Source organism: Catharus ustulatus, chromosome 1 (assembly GCF_009819885.2).
Source record: "Catharus ustulatus isolate bCatUst1 chromosome 1, bCatUst1.pri.v2, whole genome shotgun sequence".
Lineage (NCBI taxonomy): Eukaryota > Metazoa > Chordata > Aves > Passeriformes > Turdidae > Catharus > Catharus ustulatus.
The window spans coordinates 126419197-126440102 of NC_046221.1; the positions used below are offsets into that span (position 1 = coordinate 126419197).

At 40.8% G+C, this 20906-nt stretch overlaps 1 protein-coding gene across 10 annotated transcripts in view; it reads left to right on the forward strand.

The window, feature by feature from the left end:
• Positions 1-20906, forward strand: part of SULF1 (sulfatase 1) — a 186040-nt gene that overhangs the window by 126650 nt on the left and 38484 nt on the right. For all 10 annotated transcript variants that reach the window (XM_033080115.1, XM_033080149.1, XM_033080131.1 and 7 more), the window contains 3 exons: positions 829-1068; positions 13309-13460; positions 15470-15639. In XM_033080115.1, coding sequence (XP_032936006.1) covers positions 829-1068; positions 13309-13460; positions 15470-15639 — 562 coding nt within the window. The remainder of the gene's footprint in view (positions 1-828; positions 1069-13308; positions 13461-15469; positions 15640-20906) is intronic.

A 20906-nucleotide genomic window follows, 5' to 3' on the forward strand; every position in this document is an offset into this window, starting at 1 on the left:
ATAACATAAAGAACAAACTTTGACAGCTGTCAGAAAATACTGACAGACTCTATCCAGGGCTGCTCAGCCTTTCTGCAACCAGAAATCTGCAAGCCCTGCCTCTCTCACCTTGCAGTTCATGAAGATGCTTTGAAGAACTCAAAAAATGTCTTTATTCTTTAAAGAATATTAATGGAATTTCTTGAGAAAGGTGCTGCATTTTGCCAATTTTTTTGCATACATTTTTAGCTCCCCAAACTGATTTTGACCACAGTGATTTAGTATCAGAACCAGACATGCTGATCTTGCGTCCACAGAAACTTTCCTTTAGAAAAATTGCTACTGAATTCTCTCCTTCCTTCCTTCCTCTGTCTCTTACTCCCTCCTTTACTCCCTTCCTTTATTTTTCTCTTTCTTCTGTCATCTGATAAAATGGAAAGAGTATTAACATTTTCATTGGTAATCTCAGCATTTTACATATTTTACTGGCATATTGACAAGTAATTCACTGTGTGTAGCATACTGCTTTTCTACAGCTGCATTTGAAGAACTATTGACCTATAAATTTGATACAGCTTTGACACTACTTCTAGATTAGTCCATATTTTAACTTTGTTTTGAAGTCTGAGGGAAAAAAAAAATTCTGTCTTTCTGGAATCTTTAAAAATCTTTTTGTTGGTATAATAAAATGTGATCTTTTCTCCTAAAACTACCAAAGCTACAGAGTGAAGCACACTGATGTTCAGAGGCAAGCTAATCACTGATACTTTACTTTTCATAGCATAATAACAGACAATATATTCAAAGTGTCTTTTCCAGCACAGTGATGATCAGCACCTCTTATTGCAGGGTCCTTGCAAGTGATGAATAAAACCAGGAGGATTATGGAGAATGGAGGGGCCTCTTTCATCAATGCCTTTGTAACTACCCCGATGTGCTGCCCTTCTCGTTCCTCCATGCTGACTGGGAAGTATGTGCACAACCACAACATTTACACCAACAATGAAAACTGCTCTTCTCCCTCGTGGCAGGCTACTCACGAGCCTCGTACCTTCGCTGTGTATCTCAATAACACTGGGTACAGAACAGGTAAGAGACAAAGCAAAGCTCTTCATTTAAAGCCAAGATGACATATGCAGCAATTGCTCTTAAATCACTGCCTGAAATGAAACTGTTCTTGGCTGTGGTAGAGTCCATTTCCTTCCTAGTAGATGCTGCAATGTAGAGTTTTAACATGAGAATAATCTTGATAACATAAAAAAGGTTTTTGTTGTTCCTGAGTAGTGCATATACTAAGTCAGAACTTTTCAGTGTCTCATTCCCTGGCCTCAAGAAGGCTGGAGGGGCACAAGAATTTGGGAGGGGACACAGCTGAGACAGCTGATCTGAACCAGCCAATGGGTACTCCCTACATGGGGCATCATGGTAAACTGGGGGAAATCTGGCCAGTGGGTGGTGCTTGGAAACTGGTTGGATATTGGTAAATGAGTGGTGAATTGTTCTACTGTGCAATACTTGGGGATTTGGGAGTTTTTTGTGGGGTTTATTTCTCTCTCTCTTTTTGTTGTCTCTGCTTATTATTATTATTATTATTATTATTATTATTATTATTATTATTACTATTATTATTATTACTATTATTATATTTCATTTAAATTGTTCTTATCTCAATCCATGGATTTTTACCTTTTTTGCTATTCTCCTCCTCATCCCACTGTGGCAGGGAGTGGGGAGTGAGAAAGCATTTAGTGGTATTTAGTTGCTGGCTGGGGTTAAAACACAACAGGAGCAACTGTTGTCCCAAACTGGCTGTACAGGGCAGAGGTTGAATATTATGGAGAGGGAGGGTAGAACTGCCTGCTGGTCCACATCTGCAGTAACACCCAGGTAAAGAAACCACTGGTAGTGAAGCAGCATATTTTCCCATTTGCATGTCCCAGGTGGGAAATGAGCTGTTGGGCAGTTACACCTCCCGTGAATGAGGTGCATTTTAGTGGCATTGTGGGTCTGGACTGGCAGCTCCAGACGTGATTATGGTCAGTATTACGTCCTGCTTGTGGACAACTGCTAGCAGTTATGGAAGAAGATGTCAGGGCCAGGCTGGGAACTGGTGCCAAAGACCTCACAGGAGTGGAGGGACTGTCATGGGAGCAAAACAAGGTGAATGGTACAATTTAAACTTTGCCATGAGGTGATATTTCATTTGCATTTTCTGAAAAGGAATAGAAACATGCCTTTAAGAAGGATTGTTCTACTGTGCACCAATAAGTTTTGATCATTTTCTTGTAAATTCCTGGTGGTTTTCCGTAGTCAGGAGATCCCTTTCCTGTCTACAAAGAACTCTTCTTATTCCTCTCGTCCGTGCTTCAGCTTGATGTGAAACTCGATTCATTTCTGCATCACCTATCCCCAAAGATTGAATCTGTAGACACGTTAGGCTCCAGCCTGACTTCCCCTTCTCAAGGTACCGGAGTTTGCGAGGTCATCAGAGTGCAATTTGTCCAGAAGTGTCATTCAGCTACAAAGAGTCCCCTTTACAGAGCAAGGAGGCACAGATCTGCTGCCAGCTGCCTTCCTTACAATGTAACTGGCAGCAAAAAGGCTTGTTTCTATCGGCAGCTTAGGCACAAGAAGGGATTGCTTTCAAAACACAGAGCTGGCAAATGTCTCCATGCTGTCTGCTAGTCCTAAATCTCTTAAAGCTGCTGCATCCAATGCCTCAAGTTTATCTGCCTCTGTGCTATCTTTTCTTCACCACATGCACAGTTCACTCTTCTGTCACTCTGCATCTCTACTTCTGGAGAACTTCTGTTTCCTGTGTTAAAAACAAAACCTGACAAATCTTTCACTTTTTTGTTAGGAAAAAAGTGTTGTCTCTGTCACATGAGCTGAAGAGTGCTTCAGTCTCTATTAAGCTGGTCTCAGTGAAGTTGCCATCTGAGTACAGCACTGCTAAACCTGAGTAGGGGTCAGCATCAAGGCTTTGGAGGAGAAAAGGAAGGAAGAGTGAATTGACCATCACTGTCAGCAAAGGTGCTGAAGTTGACCTAAAAGACAAGCTTTATCTCATGCCTTACATCTCAGAAATCCTTTCTGCTTGATATGTGGCTGCTTCATGTGGGATCTGGCTTTAGTGTTCTTAAAAACTAGTATCTATTGGTTTGTCATTTATGCTTTGCACAACTAAATGCTTCACAGATAAACTGAACAGCTCTGTCCCCAGCCCCTTCTGCCCCTCTGAGGGTAAACACTGCTTTGAGCATATCTTCTGCACTGCATTGTGTTATGAAGACATGTAGAGATGCTTACTAAATGCAGACTTGACCCTATTACATAGAAAGGAAAAAGAGGTCAAAAGGAAAGGAACAGGAAAAAAGTACTTTTTCAAAGGCTAGCAGAGAGAACAGCAGTCCTAAAACTGTCGGGATAGGTGAGTTTTAACAAAGGGCAGAAAAGAGTAGAAGAAAATGGAAACAAATGGAAATACCTGCCTGAATCTCTAATTCTGACTGAGGTGCATTGTGCAATCCTACAATACTGTGGCTGCAAAGATTTATCTTTGTACTTCTTGTAAGATGAGCCTACCTTTTAATTAAGCCACAATTATTTCTGAGGTGGTAGCCTAATTAACAGCAGATTTTATAATACATTTTTCAAGGGTAGTGTTGCCTTATTAAAAAGTCACCAAAAGTCTGCTACCCAAATAATAATCTACACTTCATAACTAGAAAGTTTAGTAAAATTATAATGACTGAAAAATACCTGGGAGTCAAGAATAATTGGGAGTGAAATTGAGGAAACTGTGGAGAGAGGTTTCAACGTTATAGATACTTACCTTCTGCATTTCTACGTGTTTTGACAGTAAATCAGTAACCTCCTCAATGGGAAACTGAGACACAGAAAGAGAAGTGAATGACTCAGGCCAGTCACCAATTTGGTGACAGTCCTGATAAGGCACCTGACCATGGAGCTCCAGTCTGAATGAGACAATGTAAAATACCTCCAATCTGGTACTCTGTAATAATGGGAAATTATGCATTTTTTGCATAGATCAAATTAATATATGTCAACAGAATTAAAGGTGTGGGAGAGTGTTTCTATAATGTCCTCACCTCTGTTCACTCCAAATATCTATAAAGCTTCCATTGTCTAAACCTGCAGCAGCCTTTACTGAGCCCTGTCTATTGCAGCTGATCACATGTGGGCAGGCTGTTATGAGGGGAGCTCTGCTGAAGCCACGAGGACTCCACACATGCACAGCAGGCCCTTTAAAGTGAGGTCTGAAACGTGCTCTAATAAACTGCGGTTATAATTAGAGCCCACTGGGGAAACCTGGCAAAGGACAGAATGGTTTTTTTCTTCCCTTTTTCTATTTCATTCTTCTACTCTGATGTGACCTAAGGGCAACGCTGCATTTCATGGAAGATTGTATGTCAGTGCTAAATCATAAGTGCTGGACACTAGCAGGGCAGGCAGCATTCAGAAACAATACTGGGCACTTTAAGGGCAGACAGTATTCAGAAATAACACTGCCAAACCAAAATCACTTTTGCTTCTAATTATAATTTTCCAAAACTATTAAGGATGTTTCAATGTTTACAGTTTCCCTTATTCACGAGCTGTATGTTAATGCAGCAATGAACCAACAGCTTCTTGATTGTCCACAAAACTGGTAATACTAAATTTGAATTTGTAGGACATATCAGGGAAGGCACACAGTAAAGAAGTAGAAAGAGAAAACAAAGCAGCTCTGGAGAGTTTCAGTGATGACATTTGTTTTAATTACATAGGATCCAGGCAGTCACACTAAAGAAGAAAAAGGGTCCCTCACTTTCAAATTTTTTGGAAATTGTGAGAAAACCTTGAGAAGTCCTCTTTCATCTCATAGTTTTTAATGTCAGTAGATATTCTTTCAGCTATGCAGATTTAGAATCTAATTCATAAATTTCTTAGCTGCAGGAGTTAGAGATTTTGTTTTGTGCTTTCTAAAGTATTGGCTGGTCATTTGCTGTTCTTTCAGCCTCATAATTTTTTTATCTTCTACTGCTCTGTCACAGTCCTCTGGCACATAGTCTTGCCTCTCAGATGTGCCCTTTGCTGTTACTGGTTCTCTTTGTCATTCACCTACACAAACACAAAGGGAAACCCCAGAAGTGCAACCTTGGTTTCATTAGTAGGAAAGGGGGATTGTGCTACATCTTAATAATTGAGCTGCAGCCAAGTATAATCTTGGTATTTTAGAAGACAGACCATCACATGAGAACAGCCAACATTCAGAAGATATAAATAAAATAAATATTTTATTTTCAAGTAGTGGATCATACTTTGCGTACTGCAGAATTTTACATTTTTACCAGCTGCAGTGTCATGCCTTCACAAACATGAAAAGAAGTACAAGTTTAAAAGCCTTACCCTGACTTAACACACTGACGCACTCTAAACCCTCTCTGCTTAATGTTACTTTGTGGAATTACCACTCTCTAATCCTCTCTCCTCTTAGCCCTTCACAGCCAGGGTTACTGTTCAGGAGAGAGCAGGACTCTGCCTTGGCTCAGCAGCTGCTGACAGTCTCACAGCACCATGCCAAACACAGCACCAGCTCTCCCTTCATGGAATTCCACCTGAAAGAACAGGGGGCACCGAATCAGGCAATTATTTGCTTGTGCTTTTTGAAACTGTCTTTGGGAAGATGTATTTCCCACAATTTTATTTCTTGCTCAGATGTATCAACTGATTAGAATAACATTCAAGATTCATGCATGCAAGTGTTCTGATGTCATTTGTGGGACAAAAATGGGAACATGCAGAGTCAAGCAGCTCAAATGTTAATTCCTAAATGACTTCATTTGTAGAACTCCAGACTCAAGAAGTGACACTAAGATGCCCCTATTTGGCATGTTTTGACACAGACTTCTGTGCAGTGATGAACAGAAATGGTCACTTGGTTGACAACTGGCTAATGTGTTCAACAGCACATGTCAGTGTGTCCAGTGATGTCTGTCACTTATGGGTACATTTCTTGGTGTAATGAACAAACAACTAATAAAGCACTGAGATGACAGGAAGCTGAAAGTTAAGGAGTATTTAAACTGTGAACCATTCCCTTCTGACACACAGAAAGGAAAAAAAGATGTTAATCTTTCATAAAGAGAGCAAAAGCTATGCCTCCTGAAGGTGTGGGCAGACAATAAGTTTCCTCTGGAGGCAAAGCCAGTGTGTTTCCTCCTCACAGCTTTGCAGAACGAATCACTGCCAGCACTTGCTATTTTTAATCTGCATCACTTCAGTGACCTAATTTGTATCCTGCCTCATGCATCCTTTCAAATCAGAGAGGGTGGCACAATACGATACAGGGGTGGGAATGAGTGATCAGAGAATAAGTCCTGGGTTTCAGATTATTTCTAAAGTGAAAATAAAGACAGAGAGAACTCTGATTTTTCAGGTTCTTTCTTAATTGGTATGAAATATTCTGGGAAACATCAAACATAATTTAATCCATAAACATTTTAAATAATTAAAAATATGTCTCACTTTTCAGAATAATTTGCGCTTTCTGTCTATGAAAAAATGTATAAATGAAAGTGAAATATGCTGAATGTATGCACCTAGTCTGCAGAAACTGAAATGCAGAAGAGGAAAAAGGCCAAAAGGATAACATGCAGGATTTTCTAGTTCTATGGTATCATGTGAAGTGAAACTTTTTTGGTTTCTGTCCAGGACCTCATCAGAAACCACAGTATATCTGCCTACTTATGCTTAAAGCCGAATTCTATGCTATTAAATAACAGGCAGAAAACCATACACTAAAAGACTTTCAGCAAGTTTATGTATTCAAACACTTAATTTAGGAAAATCTGGGTAGAATATTGTCTATGCAACAATTTCATCTCTTGTTCACATGGCCAAATTATAGTCTTTGACTACATAACAACATACCACATTTCAGAGGGTGAAATTTCCTCGGTGTGACAAGATAGACTAGTTCCACCAAAAGACACAGTGCTGGCATCCACATCAGCAAGGATGAGGGGTCTCATATCCCATCTGCCACATTCCACTGGGAAACTAAGCAAAGTGGAGTTTTATCACTGATGTGGGGCTGGGCACACTGCTATAGGTTTTCAGATGTCTTATGAAAGGCAGGAGCCAGTGAGACTCAGGAGTCCTTTCAGACATTATTGGGTCCTTCACTTTGACCAAAAGCACTTCTGACTCTCTCCGCCTCACCCCATTAGGCAGTACAGTGTCCACTCCTCAGTTTTCTGGCCCTGTAAGACATCCATCACCTTGGCCTCTGCTCTGAGCCTTGTCCCTCTGCTTGTCTGTCCTCAAGTCATTCCCTCCCTCCCTCTCTCCCTCTCTCCCTCCCTTCTCTCTCAGGTCCAGCCAGTTCTTGACAGACACATCCTGTTCTCACTGCTTGCCATTAACGATCTCCTTTTCCAGCCTGACCAGCAAATTGCTTCTCCTACCCTCTTGTCAATCAGCTTCTTTCTCCTTTCTGCACTCATTGCCCCATTTCTTGTTTGACATTTCCAGTCCTGGTCCCCCAAGCTCCCAGTGCTTCTTCTCTCCCCTCACCTCCTTTGCTGGATTTCCTGGCATTTCCCAGACTGCTTGTCCTTATCAGGTTACCTCCTGCCCTCTACACTTCAATCAACTTTCTCCCACCTACTGACACCACTCACAGGTGGACAGGGAATAAATGTCCTGAGGTGTCCAGATCTCCAGCACATGCCAATTGCAGGGTTTTATTCAAAGGATTCTAATAGGTGCCTCCTTGACAGAGACTCCATCATGCCTTTCACAGAGTTCCTGCTCTTGATGCAGAGCATGTAAGTGCTATCAAGTGAAATCTCACATAATTTTTTTCAGATGTTTAGCCTAATTCCTTTTCCATTACTGCGGTTCTCAAAGATGGCTACTGTTTGGGCTAAAAAGTTTCAAAAAATTCAGCCTGAGGCAGGCATCCAGTGTGGAAAATTTAAGTCCAAGAATAAGGGAGTTATAAGCAGCTGAAAACAGGATCTTATAATGAGAAGTGTCAGACAACATCAATATTGGAAAGTGCTACCAGCTTGGCCCATAATACAGGCTTTGTTAAAGACATCACCCAGGCTAACAATTGCTATATCAAGTTATAGGCTAATGCCTTTTGCAACTGCTGACTTATAAAATCCTTAATGATCTTCTTGGTTGCGAGGGTAAACCTGGCAGCAACTGGGAAAGACCCACAAAGCTGGAGAAAAAGTAGAAAACCTGAGGTTTTCTACCACGTTTAAGTTACAAGACTGGGAACCGTGAAATCTGAATTATATTCTTGGCAATGCCACAGGCTTCCTGCATGACTTAGGTCTAGCTGAACATTAACCTCTTGGTGCCTCAGTTTCCTCCCTGTACTTTTTGGGACAATGGTTATTTCATTTCCTAGGCGGTGCTGGCATACTGAGCTGGCTTTCTGCACTTCAGTGATGTGATACGCTAATCCTCTGCAATTTTTCAGCAGAAGGGGAAAATCGAACTTTTATGGTTTGAATCTATGGCTTGCATAATGGGAAGAAAGCAAGGAGGAATTCACTGGAATGATTCAGAAACTGAAGTTGTGCTGAGCTCTGTCCACAGAAGCATAGAATCACTGCATTTGAGTCCTGAAATGTCATGTAAACAGTGCCTTGCAACTCCTGTAAATGGTTTCCTGACTTTGCTAAAGGAAGTGGGCTGTCTACTTAAAGCTCTTGTCTGGGTCACGGTGACTAAACCTTTCTGCAGTGTGGCTTTTTAAAGGTTTGCGTTTATTTTAACTTGGAAACGTTCCCATAAGCCTCAACAAATAGAAAGGACGTAGAATGTAATATATGTCCTTTGATCCATGGAAGTGCAGGATATCTCACTAGTTGATGTTCACCTGTGCAGTAATGCTGACAGGAGTTAGAGGACTAACTCTATTGTGTAATACTGTAAACATTAGTCATAATTGCTTGTAAAAAGTGCTGGGAAAAGAAGTCCTGGGAATTACGAGAATTTTAATCACACTCAGCTGTAAGTACTAGAGATCCCCTGGATCAAATTATATTTGTCTTGCACCCTGTGCAACCCCCTGGATATCTCAGTCCAGTACAGAAATCATTAGCTAATTGTGAAAGGGAAAACACAGCCCTGTCTTAAGGCATCTGTTCGTGTCAGGTACCAGACATGTATATTCTGCAGCCCCTCCAGAGACACAGATATCTGTAAAACTGTTCACTATGCCATGTGTTGTTGTTTGCATAAACATAATTGAAGATGCTAATAGAGAATACAATTATTCTGATATTCTAAGCTACACTACGTGTGATTAGAAAATAACAATTTGCCCTGGGAACAGTTAGCAAAACTGCCAGAATGCAGATAAAAATTGTCTTATTAAAATGCAAAAGTAAGCATTTATCTTTCCTGTTATCCCTATGGGGGCCATTACACATGATAATGAAAAGATGTCCCTTGAAATGGCATTACTTTTTAATGAGGCTTTTACCCACTGAGTCATAATCTCCATTTTACTAATTACAAGCAGAAATGGCTTCCTAAACCTGTCCTAAACCCAAACTACTGAGTACAAGAAGCTTCTGAAGCTGAGGTTTCCCAGTTGGTTCTCGGACTTGGGCAATTCAGCAAGCGTTGGGCTATAGCTGAGTTAAAGATGGGGGTTGACTCTACAAGTCAACCATGTGAAGACCCAGCAAAGACATCTGCACATCACAGTGTCAGTTCCTGGGCAGTTCTGTGACATATTCCATAGTGCTTTTCTTGTTAGCAATTCTCTGGTTAAACAAAAAAAATTAGGGCATCCATGATGATTACTTGCTGATTGTTATTTGGTCCCATGAACATTCCTGTGCTTTTCTTTTACTCTAGCACTTGTCTTCATTCAGAGTGAAGGGCCAGACACTAACTGCTGTCCTATTCGCAGTAGTACTCAAAAGACCACATGGTGCAAGGACTGAACACTTGCATTTCAGTAATGAAAATGGCTTTCCCTTCATCTGTCTAATTACTCATATCCTCTTGAGCTTATGACCAATAAACCATTTTGGTTAAAGCCTTTTGGCAGATATGATCCTATCATAGCCACTGTTTCTTCTAGTATTCAGGGCTTTGCTGCACATTTGACATGGGAACTGCTTTACACAGCAACAGGGGCAAACATCTATTTCTGCAAACTGTCACTCATGGAGCTGCTTACAACTTGACAGCACTGAGATTATTTTTATGATAACATACTAAATCATTGCCAACACAAAGGTGAATGGTTCAGGCTGTCAATCCGAAGTCTCATAACATGCACTGAAATGTGGGGTTCGATGGGCCAAAAGGTGCCTAACAAAGCATTATTGAAGTTAGAAAATTAAGTAATCTAAAGCAAGGAAATTCCAAGATGAATTGACCCTCCCCAGCTCCAAGCCATCCTTTCTTTTCCAGATTCAGTTTATCTATTCTCATCCTTATCCCACAGGTCATTTCATTTTATGCTGGTGGCTTTCTCTCAGGTAATGAATACCAAAGAGACAGTAAGAAGGAATGAGAGAAGTTGTTGGCTTTTTGGTTTAATGCCAAAAATTAAATTCTGGGAACATGCTCAAATCCATAACGGAACACTCCATTGTGCTGTTGTGATGTTAAAGTAAGAAGGTGGAGTAATCATCTGGGTGCTATAGTTTTTCTGAGCTTGGTCATTTTGAGACAGATTTTCATAGCCACCTCTGTTATTTAAAAAGGCCCTGTATCAAAACCCACAGACACTAGACCTTCTCAGAGAAAAGTTTGACAATTATTTTTAAATGGGTGAACCCATTTCTTTTTCCCTAGTCTTTTTCTTGGAAATTACTGAAATGTTTGGCTAAAAGATTCCATAGAGCAAAATACAGCCTGAGTCAGATAGCATGGAAACTATCACCACTAATGATTAAAGTTTGGCAAGACTGTAAATAGCAGAGGCCAGGTCTCTGAGTGAGTCAATCTTATAATAGATGAGGCAATCAAGCCATCCCATATGATAAATTGTTGTAACTTCAGTTTCACAATTTGAAAGCCTCTGATGTTTGTGAGAGACCGGTTGGCAGTAGAACCCTTTACTGATAAGCACAGCACAGAGAGGTTCCCCAAAATCACACAGCAGCTGCTGGTAGACCTGGGATGGCACTCGGAAGGGCTGACCTCAGATTTCCCCTGTAACCACAGACTGTCCTGGGTTTTGCTTGGCTCTACAATGCTTCCTCTCTCTCAGTTACATCACTCTCCCATACTTTTCTTCACTGTTGTCTCTCTCTGACTTGACTTCCCCTTCTCCTCTTTCCTTGGCTTCCCTTCTCACAGTATTTCAGCCTTTACCCATATGCTTTCCCATGACATCTGACTGAGAGTTTAAACCAGTTTGGCTGCTTTATGAGAGGCATGGTTTCCATTGCAGGAGACAACAGTGCTGGGCATGTATTCCCTGCCCACTGTCACCCTCTTCACCCCACAGCTCTTCATTTCTGGTAGGCCTCAGGATAAAAAAGCAGACAGGTTGAATTGCTTTCTTGGTGGCTGCGGGAAGAAGAGCTGGAAGCCTGGTCTAGTGTCTGTGGGACTTGTTTATATGTCACATTCCACGTGGTATAGGACAGTAACATTATATATTACTGTAATCTCTGGTTACATTTGGCATTTGGCAGTTCCCTGATTGAATTGCATCATATTTATGTTGCCTCAGACAACTCTTAATTATGAACATTTTGATTTTTCCACCAGTTTTCCCAAAAGTTCACCATGCCCACATCAATCAGATCTAAATTATTTAAGCCCTTCCACAAATGTGCTTTTTTTGGTTAGATTAAATGTGTCTAGGTTAGATGTGAGGTTTTCCAATGTGATTTCATTTCCTAATAGGAAACAAGTACAGGGATTCAAGGTATGTCCCTCTGCCCAGCTGAGGGACAGCATCTCTTGGCAGCAGCTCTTTGCAGACAAGCCTGACTGCTGAGCTGGGGCTGGCAGCAAGGACAGAGGCTGGGCACTGTAGGAGTGAGGGAGGGACACAGCTATCACCCAGAAGAGCTCTGTCCCTGGAAAGGGAGAGGTCTCTGTCATTCCCTCCTCCTCAGCGGTATCTGATTTTGTGAGCACCAGGAATACCCTGTGTGCAGACAGCTGGGGACACAGGCAGCAGAACTGTTGGCACAGGTCACCTTCCAGTGGCTTCTAAACCTCAAGAAAATTAAAAAGGAAGCAGAGAAGATACTGAGACACCCCAGTAGCTTGCTGGGACTGAACTGGAGATACTAAATCCCAAAAAGCTCACATTGCAGACCTAATCAGATGTTCTGTTACTGCAGTTCCCAGGCAGTGGAGAAGCAGGATGGATCCATCCAAACTGACAATTCTATCCAGGTCACAGACCATACACAAGCAGCTAGAGATCTCTCATACCTCTCTCTCCCTAGAAGCATTTGCTAGGGTCCATGTCTGCATTAATGATCCCTTCCAAGGGCAGCTGGCTGGCTTTTGGTGTCTGTGTATCTTTGCAATAGGCAATCCACAACTCCCAGATAGCTGGGAGCCACTGCATTGTGAGACTGCTTTTTTTTCCCCTTCAGGAATTGTAGGAGCACCTATAAACCTCTGGCAAAGGCTGGGTTCTGACTCTGTCTGAGTGGGTTCTGACTTGTAACCTTGGGCTAATAGGAAAACAAACATGGAGTTTGGCAGGCCAGGTAGAGGATTTTGACCTCCAAGCCTTTGTCTCTTTGTAAGTTTTGCCTTAGAGATGATGTGGAAGCAAAGCAGGGTGGGAATCCCTTCTTGGTCTACCTGAACATGTCCTAATGGGATGGAGATCTGTACTTCCCAGACCTTTTATCAAACCAGCAAGTGTAGCCAGGATAGCAATCATGAACTTTCAAAAAGTCAGAAGCCAAGCTCTGAAACATCACAGGACTTGCTTAAAAGCACAAGGTGTTTCTCAGATGTTTCCTTTGGGCATTGAGTTTTTATTTCATATTCAAGTGGAAACCAAGAAGAACATACTCTTTCTAAAAGAAGCCCTGAAAATATTTCACATGAACACTAGGTTCCAAAAGATTAAGAATAAAACATAGAGTCACGAAGGCTTTCAACTGTCATAAAACTCTGGAAATAACTTATTTTATTTCCAAAACCCTCTAAGCTATAAAAAGAAGATTTTTGGTAAAGCGACTCTGACTCATTCTAACACATTTTCTCTTCATTCATACGTTCTTTTGACTCAGACTAAAAGACTTGGATTGCAAAGCCTCATGCGTGTGTGTGTTCTTTTTTTTTTTTGCTTCACAGCTTTTTTTGGGAAATACCTCAATGAATACAATGGCAGCTACATCCCTCCTGGGTGGAGAGAGTGGGTTGGATTAGTGAAGAACTCTCGCTTCTATAATTACACCATTTCTCGCAATGGTAACAAAGAGAAGCACGGATTTGATTATGCAAAGGTATTTTCCAGACACATAAATTCCACATGATTAATCCATATAAAAATAACTTTCAGATAATTAATTAATTAACCAACTACAAGCGACGAAATTGAGATGTTATTTTCTCTCCAGAGCATTGCAGATCAATTGCCACCTGAGAATATTAATTACTCCACAGAAAAATGTTCCCAAGGCTCTTCAGGGGAGCCTGGTGATTCCTCCCTCCCTCCTCCCCTCCCTTCCTCCCTCTCCCTGACAGAATGTGATGTTTTGGTGGCAGAAGCAAACAGTAAATAAAGGCCTTCCCCCAAAAGAATTGTGCCTCTTGAGCTGCTGCACTTTAAAGTTTGCTGAGTGTTGTCAGTTTTTACCCACAGAAGAGCCTTGGTTAATGTTGTTTTTTATTATAGAGTGCACACCAAAGAAAGGCTGTATGCCTGTGGTCTCAGACTCCGGATATGAGTACGAGGGTAGATAAGGGCAAGAACACGGCCGTTGGAAAAGTTCAGAGCTTGTTTGTGCTCTTGACAAAGTGTGGAAAGTATGCCAAGGTGACCTGCCCACTGCCATGAAGTTTCTTGGAAAGGCTTAGAAAGGCAGATCTCAGACAGTCCAGCCTGCAGAAAGCAATCTGGAATTTCCTCAAATTGTAGCTTAAGGAAGATGATACAGATGTTGCAGCTGTGGTTTCTGACCCATGTAATGAGTTTTTATTGGAAGCTAGTGACGCCTGTTTCTGATTTTCCCATCCACAGAAATTACATTATACTGATTACATATTTGTACAGAGTGAAAAAAAATAAAATATAGAATACTGGTTAGTTATACATTCCTTACACACCCTGCGTATGTAGCTAGAATAAACAGGGAAACAGGGAGATGCTTTGGGAGAGCAGTCATACAGGCATTTCACTCAAACAGGCCACAAACCCAGAAATTATCACAGCCCTGGTGTCTCACACCCATTATCCACTTTGGAAACTAAAGCATCCCTCACTATCTTATCCACATGCTTGCAGGGCTTGTATCAGCCAGGGCTACTGTGCATGTTGCTGTGCTGCAGAAAGGGGCAGGGGACAGGGGCAGGTGAGCGAGGAGGTCACAGCTGGCTGGCTTGTCCTAGCACTGACATGCGACACAGACCTTGTCCCTCAGGCTCTGCTTTTGCAGCTGTTCGGGGTCTCGAATGCACAACATAAGATTAGTCATGCCTGGAAGTGCTTGAAATTACAAACATTGTCTCAGCACTTTCTCAATGAAGCTCCAGCTAGACCTCCAGGCCAACAGTGAATACTCCAAGGTGGCAGGTGGTTTAATTTAAGTTTTCATCTTTTTTCTTAGTCCCATTTCCTCCCTTTTCCTTGTAGGCTTCCATTTGCCACCTTAGCTGTGGGTTAAGCCAGTTTATTAGCAAGTCACAACCTTAATCTCAGCAGCTGCGCTGCTTAAAGTTGCACAATTAAAGGAACAGAGCCCTCAGGAATTCAACTGCTCCCTGCATTCTCATTTGCAATTTCTTTGATTAAGATTTTTTGCAATCTGTTGCCTGTTGTAGCTATCTTCCACTTTGTACATATGCAAAAGTATGGTCTGAACAAAGAGTGTGCAACAACGGTTTACGTAAACATAAAACCAGATTAAGATTCAATGTTATTTGGGAGCCATTACCTTGTGAAGTCTTTTATCAATGAAATTTAAGAAACACATCTTTGTCAGTACAGCCTGTCATTTTGAATGTTACTTAGCATTATATTACCAAATCTGGTAATTAAATTTTCTTAATACTTTCTGTTGTATCTAATTTGCAAAATACTATCTCATTTTATGTGGCATTGCCTGCTTAAGAAAGTAATTACTGCTCAGTCTCCCTGTGCTCCCTCGAATCATACATCTCTTTGATGGTATGTTTTTACTTCCTGGTCTGAGCTTTAATGAGGACTTGAAAAATAACATAATAACATGATAGTATGTGATCTAATTAATCATGCACTTTGTAACTTTTGCTTTGTGTTAATCGTATGTTCCAGGACTACTTCACAGACCTAATCACTAATGAGAGCATTAATTACTTCAGAATGTCTAAGAGGATATATCCCCATAGGCCCATAATGATGGTCATCAGCCACGCTGCACCCCATGGCCCCGAGGACTCTGCACCGCAGTTCTCAGAGCTCTACCCCAACGCTTCACAGCACATGTAAGTCAAAATCCCACACTGCCAGACCCACTCCTTGTATCTGCTTCTGCCAGGGATTTGTTTATGGACACATCGCAGGAACAGGGAATTCAAATATAAGGCACTCATGGAACCAGAGAATGTTTGCTTGTTTCTTTTGCTGTGCTTGTTCCTTTTGCGGGGGAGAGTGACAGCTCTGACCATTATTAAAGCAGAGAGAAGCTCTTTTCCTCCTGGGAAGTTGTGGGAGATTAAAAGGTCAGTATTTGGCTTTGTAAGGGCAGCTTCTTACAATACCCTGAAAATATGTAGACACAGGTCAGGATCTGTTGGAAAGATATTACTTCCTTCTTTTCCCTCTAAGATATGCGCTTCCTGGGCTCTAACTGACTGAATGCATTGAGAGTAAAAATTCCCTTTTAAAGCTTTTGAGCACACCAGATTTGTTTATAGACTAGATACTGGCAGATTCCCAAAATAGCCTATCAGACTGCACTTTTAAATAACATGCCTAATCTTTTCTGGTGATTAAGTTATAACAAAAAAAACCCCAACTCTTCATTTTGTTACTAGAAGGAAAAACAACTTCAGGTAAAAATCTGTGAATAGTCCACATCTGAAGATTCCTCATCTTGCTTCCTACCTTGCATATTCTATGTCCTCTTCATTATAGTGAGAACCTATGGAAGATTTCCATTGCACTTGTGACTCCCGTGGGTTTGTAGACCAGTTGTTCTGAAACAATGTCTTTGCACATCTTTAAAAAACAACAGAACAGCAGCAACAAAAAAAACCCAAAAGAATCTTAATAAAGTATTTCAACTGGACTGTGCATTTATTTTTCTCTCAAAATGAGGATAATTCAATTTCATTAGACAATGGGAAAGCTCCATGGTTGAAAAATTGAATTTTGGACACTCTGCAGTAGTTCACATACTAGGATGGTTTTTTGACTTACATCAAATACTTTAAAATTTCTAGAATTAGTTACTGTAGTTACTCTAGTAGTTACTGCATAAACTGCAAGCATAAACTGATCACTAGTTGGGGCCAGAAAGAAATTTGTTGTTCACGGCACATGGTTATATTTTTGTTGTTATGCATCTTCTTACTGGCTGCTACTTTCTAGGTTTGCCAGTTTCCCCGACCTTAAAATCTTACATCCTCCATGATCCAGAATTCCTGAGATCAGAGTTTGTAAGTAATGCAAACCAACCAGCAGTGTTTTGTAGTTATTTAGATATTTGGAGTAGTTTCTACTTATACAGGGAAATAATGAAGTTGGGATTTTAGTTGGTAAATAAGGTAGACATGAATGCATGAAACCTGTTATATTGGGTTGTATGAAAGAACATTATCAGCCTGAATTATGTGCTCCAGCAGAAAGTAGCAGGGAACGACAGTGGAGTGACGGGGAAAGTAAAACCACAAATAATTTTCACATTTTTCTATCTTTTGAAAATCACCAGTTTAGGTGAAGCATCCATGTCAGTGTGCCCTATTCTCTCTGCATTGGTTTGATGTCTTTTTGAACTCTGGTGGCAGCCCCACCATCCCGTGGCAACAAGTTCTACGGTGTCACTCCATGAACTGGGGACAAAGGGCTACTTTTTCTTTCCTTCTAAACCTGGGGCTTGGTTATGCCACCTGTGTCCCTTACTTCCCATTCTGTGAAGAATAGTGAATAGTCACTATATCAAACTGAATGGATTTCTCCCATGTCTCCTTTCAATTACCTCTTTTCATTGCAAGAGAGTTATATCTATTTGTTCTCACCCCATTCAACAGATTGCCTCCCATTTAGTGGCACAGACTGCCTGGCCTCAGGCAAGCCATCCTGCTGCTGGGGGACCATCCATCATCCAGGAGGGCAGGATCCAAACTGCTTCCGCTTAGCTGTGGGGACTGTGTCTGGAAGAAAAGCACTGAATCATTCTATCTCACCCTTTCTCTCCCCAGGCCAAAGCAACTCATTTAGGGTCCTTGCTCCCTGTCTTCTGGCAAGTGCTTGTAGAAACTTGCTTTGGTTTATCATGCTCTTGACACTTTCTACTGCTTTCTACTGTGTTTCCAGCCTGCTTGTTTTCTAGCTTGTGCTGGTAGAACAAAAAGCTTTAGTTAGTCTCCAAATTTTTAACTGCCTCCCCACCTTATATACAGGTTACATGTTACCTGCAAAGATTAAGCAAAATCCTAGTTAAAATTAATTTTTATTTATGGGGGCTCCTGGGGTCTATATACGTCGCTCTGCTAGGCTATTTGTGGCAGCACTTAGCTGTGCTTCTTCTTTTCTTCTGGTGGTGTTGATTTCTTGGCAAGCTTCTTGCAAAGAGTTTTTTCTTCAATGACCTCAAGAGATCCTTGCTGGCTTGTTTTGTGTTTCTTGTTGCACTGACTGACTGCATGTGTTAAAGTTCAGTCTGCAGACTCAAAAATGAGACAAATTGAAGATAAACTGCTAATTTAGGTTTGGGTGGCTGAAGATTCCAACTGATTTCTCTATCAAAAATATAAGCAACGTGCTCTAAAAGATAGGAGAAGTTCAGTTCTCACAGAAATATTTGGTGCTCCCTATGAAAACAGAACAAGAACAATAAAATCCCTCCTGCCAAGGTTTGTGTAATTTGAACATTTAACCCTTAGGTTTTCTTCCTTGGTGGTCAAGCAGCATTTGAATCTCTTTCGTTCTGACCTTGGGTGACAGCCATCTGACCTTGGATTTTGTTTTTAAAAATGTAGTTGCTGTATCATGTTACTGTAACGCCTACCTCCAACAAAGAAGGGAAGCCAGGTCAAAAGCTGCTTGCTGGCTTAACAAACTGAGATGGAAGGTTATACCTACAAACCAAGGATTAAGATAGCCTGTCAACCACATGTGAGAAGTTTTGTTTAAAAGAACAGTAGCTGAAGCAGACCCTTAAATTACATGTCTGTTTGGTGGTAAAGGGCCTGCTAAAGATTGAAATACTACCTCTATAAATTAAAACAAAACAAAACAAAACAAAGCCAACATCAGAAAAACAACCCAAAAGTTTGTTTAGAAGAATTTTCCACTGGCACATATAAAGAAGGGAGTGGCTATGGCAGGAAATACTCCAGTTCAGGGAGAGCTCTGCCCTCAAGTGTGGGCGTCTATTGGTCTCATTTCCTTGCTTATCAACATGGCAAGAATAAAATCAAATTAATGCAGCAGCAGAGTCCTTAAGATTTATGAAAAATACATCAAAGACAAAAATAAATGAAGAATTACGTACCATCATTATGTTGCAGTCCTGCCCTCCTCAGCACAAACAGGCTCTGGAGTGGCATGGAAAGTCTTACAAAGACAGGAACAGTAATGATGTTTACTTCTTAAGTGATTCCTGTTAATTCTTATTAACTCCAGTTTAAAATGAAACACAAACTATATCATACTGGAAACAGCAGACTCTTTATTTTTTTAAGCATCCATTCTCCCATCCTCCCATTCTCCCACTTCTCCTCTCCATAAACTATGTCCAATTTCTGACATCTAAAAAAATTTCTGAAGGTTTATCCTGGCTACTATCACCATAATGCGTGATATATTTTCTGAAAATAAATCATACTAATGCATGTGCTCCAACTATCCCCAGACATTATTTCTGTGGAAGAAAATGGGACTAGAGAGGAGGTGCTAGATGAAAGCAATACATAGATTTTTGCTGCGGTAATGAACATCATCTGTTAGGGAGCAGGGTTGTTAGACCTTTGGAAACGTTGTTGTTAAATATGAAGTTATGTTACAGGACAATCTTGTTTCATCAGACAGCTGAGCAGGAAGACTCTGACTCAAAGGATGCTCTGATGAAAGCCTGAATTATCTGTTATGCTCAGGGCCTCTGGCACTTTACCTTCCAGTGTGAACCAGTCTTAGGGGAACTGTGATTCAGACCTAAGCTGTTTATAAGCTGTGAAGTAAACAAACATTAGAAGCAAAAATCTGCAGGAGGCAGGTTTACTGAAGAATGTAAAAAATGGAAATCTGAAACACTGCTGGCTGTGCAGAGTTAAAATACTTGGGCTGGCAGGAGGACTCACAGCCAGATTTTATGACTACCTGGAAGCAGTCCCATTGCCAAGCTAGAAACATTAGGAGGATCAGATAAAAATGGAATCTGATCTATCTTGGAATAGATCAGAAACCTTCACAAGCTAAGAAAAGTTGGTGATATGAAAGGCAGAAGTTACATTTTATATTATAGAAGTTTAAAGATGATATGAAAGGTGATGATATACCAGGTGTGTTGGTAGCAGAGTGCCTGCAGTAGTAAAGCATTCAAAGAAAGGTTGCAGCTCTGGAACCCCAGACCAACCTTCAGTGTGAGTTTGGTGTGTGAGGTGGCTGCCTCTGGAATCACTGAGGCCAAGTCTCAAACATCTGCCAGTAACAATGGTGCTTCTTGTAACGTGGACACGGGGCCATTAGAGCGGGATCATGCATTGGCATCAGTAATGAATCTCGACAGGTCAGTGTGGAGTGTCTCTACTGCCCAAAGCCTGCTTGGACTCCTGACTTAGAGATAAATGATCAAAATCATCACACCTGTCAATGTGAGCGTGATTTTAAATGAGAAGAAATGGTGTGAAATAGAAATGTAAGTAATATACTGATTGCACAACTAACTTCTGTAGCAACAACAAATAATGTTTCCTAAATGAAAAAGGTTTAATAATTAACAGGCAACAACCATTTCACTTCTTTATTCTAAAATATAGCAGTTGTGTTGAACTTCAGGAGTGAAACTTTTATACCCTATATACCCAGATCTATAAATATCACTGGGTTTAAATGAGTCCCCTTTTAAAAGGCAGCAAAAGCAGACCCAGAGTGGTAACAACTTCACATTAATACTGACCGTGACCACTGGTTGTGGGCTTTTTTTTTTTACTTTTAGTTTTGCCCAGAACCTGGGCTTCCTGCTTTCCAAGAAGAGTGTCTAGACCTGGAAGTCTACTTTCCCTGGAAACAAAGAATTTGCTTCCTTTGTTTATTTTCACTTGAAGAAACATGACCACTTAAGCCATGTTTGCTAATCATATTTCAAAGAATAATAGAGGTGCTAATTCTGTACAGAAACTATTCATTTTTCTCAATCAGTTTTACCGGAGGTATTATTTTTAAATGTTGTTGACTTTTATTTTTATGAAATGAAAATGTTCTTGGGGCATCTAAGTACTGTATTATTTTCACTAACTGGAGGACTCCCAATCCAAACAGAAGATTAGCCAAATACTTTTGGGATAAAACCCCATGAGAACTTTATGGA